Source organism: Protopterus annectens, chromosome 2.part2, assembly GCF_019279795.1.
Source record: "Protopterus annectens isolate FY-2018-M chromosome 2.part2, PAN1.0, whole genome shotgun sequence".
Classification (NCBI taxonomy): Eukaryota; Metazoa; Chordata; order Ceratodontiformes; family Protopteridae; genus Protopterus; species Protopterus annectens.
In genome coordinates this window covers 601,356,251-601,368,319 of record NC_056730.1, presented here as the reverse complement: position 1 = coordinate 601,368,319, position 12,069 = coordinate 601,356,251, and the positions used below count along the sequence as shown (strand labels likewise).

At 36.8% G+C, this 12,069-nt stretch overlaps 1 protein-coding gene across 1 annotated transcript in view; it reads left to right on the top strand.

Annotated features, from left to right (window-relative positions):
• The window catches only part of LOC122795974 (dedicator of cytokinesis protein 2-like), a 2,887,083-nt gene that overhangs the window by 2,629,562 nt on the left and 245,452 nt on the right, over positions 1-12,069 (top strand). Inside the window, exon 24 of the mRNA XM_044064456.1 lies at positions 3,989-4,059. Within this exon, the coding sequence (XP_043920391.1) occupies positions 3,989-4,059 (71 nt within the window). The remainder of the gene's footprint in view (positions 1-3,988; positions 4,060-12,069) is intronic.

The window sequence follows — 12,069 nt, the reverse complement described above, 5'->3', positions numbered from 1 at the left end:
AGGAAAGTTTACAAGAAGTAAATGGAAGAGATTTTCTAACATGGGCATATAGCAGAGATATAGGCCTATCTTTTGCTCATCTCACAGCTATTTTAGATTTTTTTTTCAGCTGGTCTCTTCCATGATGGGAATGGCTATTCCACCATTTAAGCTCAGATAAATGCCATGTCAGATTTCCACATGGGAGAAAAACAGACTCCTATTGCTTCTTTGAAGTTGTCTAAATCCTTTCTAAGGGGTACATCCTATCCTCTTTGACAGATCCTTTTCAGTCTTGGGACATTACCCTTTTACTTCAGGCCTTGACAAAGCCCTTTTTGAACTGGCTGTGACTGTGGAATTAAAGTATCTTTTCCTAGTAGCTAGTACTTCAACTCAACAAATTTCAGAACTTTAAGCACTTTCTTATAAACAACCTTACTTGACTTTTCATAAAGATAGAATATCCTTTAAAACAAACCCTTCTTTACTTCCTAAGGTGGCTTTGTTGTTACCTTGAATCAAATTTTTAATGCACCTATTTTCTTGCCATTTTTGTTGTCCAATCAAAGGGAGTGCATTTTACACTCGATGGAGGGTCATCAACAACTGAGATTTTGCCTTTATCACACTAAAGCTATAACAAAGCAGGTCAACTCTTAGTTTCCTTTTCTTCAGTCAAATTTAGAGGGGGTTTCTAAGGTGATTATATCCAAGTGGCTATCTAAATGCATTTCATATGTGTAAAAGGAAAAAAGGTCAGCCTTGCCTTGCCATGCAGTCTCAAAGGTCTTTCTTCCATGGCATTAATCCCTTCTACTGCCTAATTCTCAAGAGCGCTTATTGATGACATTTATGCAACAGCTACTTGCTCTACTATGCATACTTTTATTTCCCACTACAAGCTGGACTTTCCAGGTCCAGGACTTCCTTTGGTTCTACCAGTCTCCCCAATATCCTTCCTTGACACATCCCAGGGCTTGAAGTAGCTGTGGACTCTGTTGCATTAGTTGAGGACAGACAGAAGATGCAACATTGGATATGAAAATTATGTACTTACTATTATGTTAGATCGACGTTGTCCTCTTCTATCCTCCTAAACATTCCTTCTCAATCCCCTTGCCAAATTATTACTCTCTGTTGGGCTTAGCTTGACCACACAATGTGCCTTTCTGGAGCCTTGTCCTCTTTTACAGCCATGGACTGTATTTCGGGTAGATAGGTGTGACTTGGGTACATTTTAGGTTTATGCATTAGGCAGGCAAACTCAGTCTGAGGTATTCAATTGATGGAGAGGAATTATCGATAAGGAGAGCCTTGAATCCAAAAAGTTTAGACCCGCCATTGTCAGATCTGATCCTATCAAATAGCCCATCAGTTGAGTAGGACAGAAGAGAGACAACACAGACTGGGAATTATGTTAAGTGCGTAACTTTTGTTTTTCTACAATCAGAACAAAGAAGTACAAACACACAAATCATAGGCTTGACGGAAATCAAAAAGTTTTACCTCACAGTAATATGTGATTTTGTCTCTTTTGTACATTCCAGAAAGATACTTCATCTGACTAGGAATATCACATGCTTTTCTTTATCAGCAGGCAAATAAAATTGCATGCTCATCGGGAACCAGTCTATCTGCTTCATATGCTTTTAACAAGCAATCGATAAAAGACTGCTTATAAAATATATCTTTTGAAGACAAATGAGTGTGTAATGGTCTCATTTGAAGCACACTCTTATAATTGAGCAAATATTTTAGACCTGAAGGAATGTATGTATTCAAAACAATTGCGAGTGATATTCCTTAAAATCTACATTGTTTTATATGTTCACAGGTAAGCACTAGGCTAGCTACCCTAACAGGCCATTTTAAGCCTAACCAGTTACACTTTTGTGGTGAAATTAACCTATCCTGTTTGGTTATAGATAGCCCTTATCTAACCCATGGCCAATAATTCTATATGAAAATAGCTATGATCATACTATAGATTATTTAAGGGGACCCATGCATGGGATAAAACATTTAGGAGCGTCTTCTGTCTGCTAGTAGTGAAGGGCAGTCCTGGAGTAATTTTTTTGTTTCCTATCCATAGATCCAAGTTGTGCTTGAATATCAACAGGCATGAACGTTGTTTTATTTAGATGTGGAGTCTGGTCAACAGCATCAATATCCTCTGTGAGACATACCTGTTCCTACAACCCATTCTGTTGATGTTACGGAAAATGTTTAGATCCATTGATTGAGTATTTCTGATGCTATTGAACTTGATGATGTGCAGTAAATCCATCAGTATTGGGTCACTCATGCTAACTTACCTGATATAACATTGTCATGAGAAAGCAAACATACATAAAAACACTTGTTTACATAAAAAAGTATCTGCTTAACTCCCATCTCACTGACTATTTTTGCCTTGTTATACTTTTTCGTCATTCAGGAGAATAGTTAAAGATTGCATAGATATCATAATGCTGGATTAAGCTAATATTCAGTAACAGATCCATACACTTGTTCCATGGCATATTCCTTCTATCTGTTTATATATTTTTCTAAATTTTTAAGTATTGTTCCCTTTGTGAGCTTTTTTCCGCAAAATTATCAGATATTTGTACACTGAATTTTACCATTCTACCACTGCTTTCAGTTGAACAACATACAGAATTTTTAATTTCCAGAGTGCCTGGAAGTTTTAACATTTGGTTTTGGAAAAATTATTTTCATGTGTTTTTCAGTATTTAATGCTAGAAAAAAAGATTGCCCTTAATTTGATGATTTAGGCTGATATTATAAAGTCTGAAAGTTGGTATTTGAAACAGTAAAATAATCAGAGATTGCATTACCTTCTGTGTGTTTACCAAAAGAGAGGAATTTGTTAAGAATACACACAAGTAGAATGTAACAGTTTATAGACCTAGTGGATGCTTTGAAGCATGGGTAAACTACTTGTTTATTAAAACTGAAGTTTTGTAAGTACCACCTAGAGATAACAGGAAATTATTTCTGTCCTTTTTCCCAAAAAAAGAGGTGGTAACTATTTTAGAATAAGGCCCTCAATTGGTTTTCTATGCACAGCTACAATATTTACAAATTGTTGAAAAGAGGCCTAACCAATCGTATTTTGTAATTTTATTGGCTCTTTGTAAAATATGTCAGTGAAGACTTAGTGGAAAAAAAAAACTACCTTGCCCTCTTCTTTAATTATGAGAGAGATAAAATGCCAAGGTTAACATACAGGGGAAAAGCACTGTCTGGTTGACCAAGCTTCCAACAGCGGCTCTGGTGTCTGGCAGAGATGACAGGGAGGATGGTGGGGCCCTCCTGGGGAGAGGGATTAAAGCAGATGTTATTGGGTACAACCATGATCCTTTGGAGGAGGGGTGGCAATGCAAAATGCATGGCCAGGGGTTATAGGTTCATAGGTTCATAGGTTGGTACTAGGCTATCAGCCCTAGGGCCTATACAAGCCTAGCCATAACAATTCCCTGGCTATTTCTTCCCACACTATTTATAGGTTCATAGCATTAAGCTAACCAAGCCAGTGTCTGGCTGCAGCCTTCAGTGTGACAGTGAGTGTGTGGTTTATGTGTTTAAATGTGAATTCACATGAGAAAAATATTATGGGACTCTGTTTTTCACAGACATCATGTATCCTCACTTAGGGTATGGCTAGGATCATTATCCAAGTCCTCTTTGCCAAGATGCTTGTGAAGTCTCCTCAAGACTGCTCTTGCCCCAGCAATGGATTGACTCTTTGGTGTGGAGGACTGAACAGTTCAAAACTGACTTGTGGGGAGGCTAGACATTTGCAGACATGGGGTAGAAAGTACACAGAAAAATAGCTTTCCTATCCTCTACTTTCTTGCCAGAAATAATGTCATGGTTATCATCAAACTGGCAGTTGTTTTGACACAAAAGCAGACCTCATTATTATAGCTGAATCAGTAGGAGACCATACAGAATACCAGTATAACATACATAATATAATGGTTGTTTTGTTTCATTGCAGGGAGCAGCACTGCGCTACATTCCAGCAGTTATACAAGATGTGGCCAAAATCTTTGACCGTTCTCTTCTCAGGTGAGTGGACTGCTATCCAAGGGTGCAATATGCATGTTCATTAATACACGTACACACACGCATACACACAAACACACATGCAGACTCACACACATATTGGTACACACAAAACACACACACACACACACACACACACACACACACACACACACACACACACACACACACACACACACACACACACACACACACACACACACACACACACACACACACACACACACTCACACACACACACACATGCACACACACACTCCTAGACATACACACAGACACTATACTTTGCAGTTTCAATGTTTGTGTGTGCATGAAAGTATGTGAGCATTGAAACTAAAAGGATGATTCTTCAGGCAGGAACTGCATCATCTATTTATGAGATAAGTTAAATATCACTTGTTAATCACTTGTTAATCATTATGCTTATATTATCTTGCTTTATCATATTTTCAAATAATTATAGAGGTAATGATATACTAAATAAAGCAGTACTATGCAGTGGCAGCTCATTAGTATTCTAGAAGTGCATGCTGATTAGACAAAGCCATCTGTGTGTCCTTGAAAATCGAACATTACCCACACAAACATGTCTGCAAAAGGTACATCAGCCATGTTATCTGCTTTGCTACTTGGAGAAAACAAATTGAGGCATCAGCTGATTGAATAGCAAAGGTTCACTCTCTGCATGAGCTCACATAACAAGTGAAGCAAAAAAAAAAAAGAAAAACTTTGGTTAAACTCATCCCTGAGACTGTAGAATTCCACATTGATCTTTATGTAAACAGTAGGATGCTAATACACACCTGTGCAATTACTCTTTATATGTCTATAGGACTTTTGAATCATTTAAAGGAAGTCAGGGGTAATATAAATATCAGTGAAAATATGCAATTTTGACAGCAAGCATAAAAGAATAACACTAAACCCTTGAAACTCATTATGAAAACTTTACATAAAATATTTATAGCCACACTGGCTACTAATCAACTCATCTGTCTAGTGGTCAAAAGAACAGCTACATCATAATATTAATGGGTATCATTTAAACCAGACATAAAAAGATTATACATATTAATAATCACTTAACATTTTGCAGTGTTTAAAATATGTGTCAAATGACCTAAACCAAATCTATTCTTGCCGAACATTCAATGCCAATAAAACTGAACAAAGCATTTTTGTGAACAGCAGGCATGAATTTCCTTCTTCCAGATAATATTGGTAATAAATTCTGTGATTCTTGATTTGAATATTCTAGCTGTTTTGACCTCCAAAAAAAGCCAATGCAGATACAGTTACCTGAATAAATGCCCCATGTATAGTACACTTGATAAACAGATTTATAGTAAAAAAATATCTGTAGTATTCATGGTAGTAAATTAATTTGTCATGTGACTCGATTTACAACATGCACAGAGGACATGGGCCATACTACCTTTAAATTGATCACTTCTTGATAATATAGGACTACCCACACACTCCTTTTTATGAGACTTAAAATAATAAGAGTTGATTACTTCTTGTCACTATAAGACTACCCATACTCTCCTTCTTATGTAAATTAATATAAGAAGAATGGATCACTCCTTCTTATGAGACTTAAAATATGAAGAATGGATTAATTCTTGACAGTACAGGAATACACGCACACACTTACTTATGAAAATTAATATAAGAAGAATGGATCTCTCCTACTTATGAGACATAAAATATGAAGAATGGGTCAATTCTTGACAATATAAGACTACACACACTCCTTATGAGACTTAAAGAGTTGTTCACATCTTCACAATATAGGATTACCTCCACAGACTACTTTTAATGAGATGTAAAATACAAAGAACAGATCACTTCTTGACACTATAAAACTAGCCCCCAATCTCCATCTTATGAGAATTAATTTAAGAAGAATGGATCACTTCTTGAAAATAAAGGACTAACCACACACTCTATCTTTATGTGAATTTGCAAAGATAAAAATGAGGTTAAAAAGTTGTAATTCAAGAAAAGGGTCAATGCTGATTCAGTATGCATTGAGTCTAAAATGAATTGCTGTCAAAGATAGCTGTAAAATAGATTTCCTCTGCATTGAAGTTGTAGACTTTTCCTGATATAATAATATCCCTTTTCTGGAAAAAAACTTCACCTGATAATTAATATTGTGAATGTTCCTTAAATCATACTCACAATGAAGGAAAGGATGTATGAAGTCAGTAAAGGCATAATCATTTAGTTAATCTGAATTGCAAATCCACCTTATCATCAGAAACTGTTACTGATTTATATTTTTGGTCACATGACCTGGACGATTACTATCTTGGCCAAGGAAGGTGTTTTTCCTGAAATGGATAACCACATGAACATATAAAATCTTGGAGATAGTGATATCTAAAAGATCTCTAGTAACTACTTCTGCCCTACAAAAAAATTTTTGCAAAGTAATTTCCATTAATAAACTCCAAACATTCCTAAAGTTTGGGTTAATCACTTTTCCATCATAGCCAATAGTTGTAAATATTTGGGATAATCACCTTTCCATGTTAACCAACACTCATCTAAAATGATGTCACATTTCAAAATCATTTAAAAAAATATTTGTGAATGACCTTAGACATAACACATTTAAGAACAGTCCATAAGGTCAGCATAGATAGGGGAAAAAGCTGTCTTTTTCTCTGCCCCCTTGAGTTGCAAATGAGACTCCCTATTAAAAAAATAGAAAAGGGTCTGTCACACATTCAGTGTTAGGAATTTTTTAACTGATATCCATGATAAGTAGAAAAGAACATATTAATTCATTAAAAGATCTTTTTAGAAGTAATACCAGCATATTTTAACCATCCTATGACCTTCCTAGTCGAAGTTGTTAGTAAACTGTTAGTATGTGTTCCAGATTGTGCTCATTTGTTCCACATTATGATGGCTAGTGTTCCTCATTTTGGAGCTGGAAGGTTGAGAATTATGCTGAGATACTGCCACCACCTTCAGCTGACATGGGCTACCTAAACAATGGCAAACATATTTTCTAAGCAGACTTTTAGACATATTTGCAGGTACAAAGAACATAGGGTTACCACCTGTCCCACTTTGCGAGGGACAGTCCCTCTTTGGGCAGTTGTGTCCTGATAAAAAATTGTAAAAATGGCAAATGTCCTGAGATTTTAGGACAAAATTATTTCCTATATTTTATGTAATAGTTGCATAAAACAGTTATTCTGTATCTAAAATACCTAAATGTTATAAGATACAAAATAAGCAACTAAAATGCTACAAGAATAAGCTTTTATTTAGGAAAAAAAGTTATATACTTTGTACTGACCGTGGGTATGTGTTAGCCTGTAAAATCTGATGTTTGTACCAAAAAAAAAAAAAAAAAAAAAAAAAAAAGGAAATGAGATACAGTGCTATGCACCTGCTATACCACTTGGGGCAGTGTTGCCTAACCTTAGCTTCTCATGCATAGACATCTGTTCTGATGATGCCTTTGGATGAGGACAACTCCTCAGCCAAAATATACCAGGCTTTCAGTATTCTTTAAATCTATATGATATATGCCTAGTAGGAACTTCCTGTAAGGGAAGTGAAAGAGATAAAGCATAGTCTTGCTATCTTTCTCACACTATGTGGGTGCTTTTTGGCAGTAACTAGCAGAATATGCCATTGTTATATGTCTCCTATGAAAATGCTGTCACTGTAATACTGAACAAAATCGTAGCCTGGGAAGTATGCTTACAATGTGATTTGTGAATCATGGACTATGCAGAGTAGAGCTGAACTGCTGCAGCATTACACTGGTTGACAGTTTTATCTGGTTGACAGTAAAGGTGCCAAATCCCACTGTTTAGACTGTTACGCACTTTCTGCATAAAAGTCACTTTGAAATTTCCATAGTTGATTGGTAGCATTTATTAATACAATTAATACATAGTGCAACAAAATAAGGTTAGCAAGTAAAACAGCAGCATAAAGTCATATGTAAATGAACTGTCTCAATTAACAGTGCCCATTCGAGTGAGAACCAAAACTGAATTGAACTCTGAACTCTGTACTCTTTATTCTGAGCCACAATAATGATACTTCCGTCTTCAGAGGTCACGTGTTATACTTTTTCTGTAGTCTAAATCCCTTTCTCAGCCTTGAGCCTCAGACTTTTATGACTACGAATTTTAATAGCAAAACTTTTCCAGATTGCCTAATCTGTAAAATGTCTGTCAGCTGTCTGTATCTATATTTGTAAGGTCACTCTGACAAAAATGCTCTTTTAAAAATCTGTGAGTTCTCTTTAGCAGTGTTTTAACCTGAAGGTCATTCACCGAACATGGCCCAGTTGTACTTTTCGACTGAAACTGCATTTAGTAAAGTTGTAAAATGTAAAATGAAGAAAGACATATGCCTGCTCTAAAACTGCTGCATTTCCCAGGATATACAAAGATAGAACTGTAATTATATAAAATATATACTAACAAAACTGTATTTATGTAAAATCTATTCTAACACCATTCTGTATGTTAGAACAGGTCGCTAGCATGAGATGTTAGGCAGCCAGCATACATACCTATTAACTGTTCAGATTTTCCTCAGAAAGTTCAGATTCTTGCCTCATATTTTTGGTTTGCTCCTCTTAAATGTTGTTGTTTCTGGCAAATCACTGAAGACTGACGCCATTAAATAATGACAGACATTTGAGTTTCAGACTGTATCTTTCAGAAAATGCATGCTAACACAAAACCTGTTATTCTAGTCACTTTCTAGGTTTATAAGAGCAATAATTAAAATTTGTTCCCATTTTTGGGCCTTTGTCTCAACATTATTTTGGCTTTATTCTGATTTTTTTTGTTTTGCACTAAGAGGTTAAGAGGTATGGCAGCCAGGTCTGCTCTATGTCACAGATGTGCAACAGTAAATAATAGGGAATTTCAGAGATAATAATGGCACCTGCCTTATTTTTTTCTCTGCCACTGTAAGAATTATACATTTGTGTAACTTGTAGATGGTCTGTCATTTTGTGTACTAACTTGTGCAGAATTTGTAATCTGTGTTGGATATCTGGTCAGCAACATTAGAGGCAGAGCAGCAACTTCTGGGCCTAAATGTAGCTCTGAGGAGGTCCGCAATACTACATAACTGTGTAGTAAGTTATTTCTGTTTTCCACCCTCAGCCTGTACCCTGTGGTCCTGGAAGTTCCATTATCAAAGGCTAGCAATATAAGGATGTGCCCATAATGGACCTTCTTTTTGTAGATTGTACTGGCAAGAAGATTGTCTACAATATCAGGTCATCCTTTTCCTATACATTTCTGTCTCTATTACACTGAGTATATAGCCTGCTTGATTTATATGATGACCTATGCTCATGCATACGGTATAACTGTGTTACTGACATTCCCAAAATTGTCATCTCATGCTGGCAGCAGGGATGACTGGCATGCAATCTACCTAAGTGTCCTAAAAATGAGATCACCTTGTGGGAGGTACACAGACACCAATGTGTGATGCATAGACCTGCTGTAAATATTCCCATAGCCATCCCTACATGCAGAGTATGGCACACCACCATATTTTCCCCCATGATGATTATATGGTATAACTAGTTTTATTTTGTTTTATATATGTTTATTTAGGTAGTGCATTGGTGAGATTAGACCAATTGCAGGTAAAGTCCCACACTTTTATCCTGTAGCTGTCACCAGGGAGGTCCCAGTATTATACAGGTTATACCTTTGTGCCAGGCATTCACAAGAATCTGCATGTTCAGAGAATGAGGAGAATGGTAGAGGCTGCACAATTTGAGAACTGCTGAATATGATGTCCCGCCAAAGTCAATTAGTTCATATGGATGGTGCTTTTACAGGAGAGAATTTTTTGACTTCCTTTACAAGACCAGGTATGGCAGACAAGAGTCCATTAACATTAATGAGAACATTAATGGTTCTGGGTTCCATAGGCGTACCTTATAGCAGTATTGTAAGCATGAAGCAGACATGCTATACCATGCAAAGGGAAGTGCACATCCCGTAGTAGCTTACAGATCAGAGATGGATGAGGGGGACTATACAAAAACAGCAAGATGACAGATCCAGTGATGTTTTTGTCCCACTGAGGGTACTTCTAGTGCCAATCCTGGAGGAGGAGAGGCTAGTTTAAGGCTGGACTAATTCCACACACCTTAGTATGGGAGGCACTGGGTTTGTACCATACTTAGTAGATTTTGGTACATTTGCACTGTATATGCAGACATTAACCTAACCAAAACATACTTATTTAGCCAATGTGCTTTTATAGGAGCCTCAGGGATGCAGCCCTTTCAGATAGCAACAGAGGTATGGTATCTCCTGTGTGGTCACCTACAGCCTGCATGGCTCAGGGATACACATTTAACGCAGGTAAATTTCTGGTACAGCATGACTTTTCTGTACATTCACAGGGTCGACCATCACTACAGTATCCCCTGTAAAAGCTTGTACAATACAACAAACCAATGCTGGCACCTGCACTTATGCAGATAATGAAGATGGCATGATTCAGATACCCAAGTCACACTCTGATGGCACAGTGACATTGTCTGCATCTGTACTGAGTGGGTATCTACCTACATTACAGACTTGAAGTTATGGGAAAGAAGTAGAAAATATAAACATAATGCTATGGCAATCAGGCTTCTTGAATGCCAGAAGGTCACAACCTCATAGGTTAATGCTGAGCTATTATTCTGCAGAGCGTTGTAAGCCTAGATATTAACTAGTGGTCAGAGTCAAACCCAGTATCTTATATCTGTTAAGTAAAATGATTTAACCGTTATGCCACCCCCCCCCCCCAAAAAAAAAAGTCTAACCTATGATCTTGTGACAGTTTGGTTGTTTGACAGGATTAAGGCTACAAGCTGTTAATGAGCTTACCCTATAATCATGGGTATGATTTTCTTTTTTCAATTGCTAACTGTGTGACTCTGAGCAAATCAGTTAAACTGACAGTACTTTTGTGTCAGCTGAGAAGAGGGACACATTTGTCTGGTAGGGTAAGCTGCATAATAAATAAAAAATTAATACAATAGAAATAAAAATAAAAGCTAAAAAAAGTCTTAACATATAAAATAATCAAAACAAATCAGTGTGAGGTGTAGCTCACTGAACAAAGCCAATGTTCCATACTCTGTAAATAAATCACAAATTATCAACCTTTTCCTTGTTTCACAACCTTTAGTTTTCTACTGATATTGAAGTCTAATTATCCTCCTGTTATAGTCCTGTATTGTGAGAAAACTAGAGCCTCTCCCTATTAAAAGTAAATGCAAGGCAGAGGAACTAATCCTGGATGGGATGCCAGCCAGTTGCATTATACACGTTTTTTCACTGTTTCACGACATATTCATGTATGGGCAATTTTGAGCAATGTTGTTTTATCTGTATCTTCCCTTTGGTCTTTGGGAAGTGGGAGAAAATAAGAACATCTGCACAAAACAAAAGAGACACATGAAAGATGTGCAGTATCTTCAAAAATGTACCCAAACTGAGAAATGAACTGGCTAGCTCCTTTCAGCCCCCTGCTATAAAACACGCTAAACGCGCGTTTTCTAGCTTGTACCAACTCAGCACAGATCCTCGTGGTGGCCTGCAGAGTGATCCAAGCAGCAGAGAGCTAAAAGAGTGACTTTCTACCAGATATAAGTATTTTTTGTGGCTTTCCCACTGTTATTAAGCTAGCGACTGCATTTCGCCTGTTTTACTGCTACTTTAAGTGATTTCTGCATTTTACATTGTTTATTGCACTTTAAGTTACTAATTGTTGCAAATTGTTTCTGTAGGCTACACACTAAAGTGCGCTAGCCGATTTACAGCATTTATAGCATTTACTGTCTGTTTTTTTCCTTGTCTCTGTAAAAAAACAAAAAAAAATCTCTTGTTTCCCCGCCTTACTGAACTAGAGTAGTCCAGTTTCAGAGTTGCTGATCCCTGGGCTTTGTTTTTAGTTCCTGTTACTGATCCATTGCCTTATTAGGAAGGAGGGAAGTTTCTT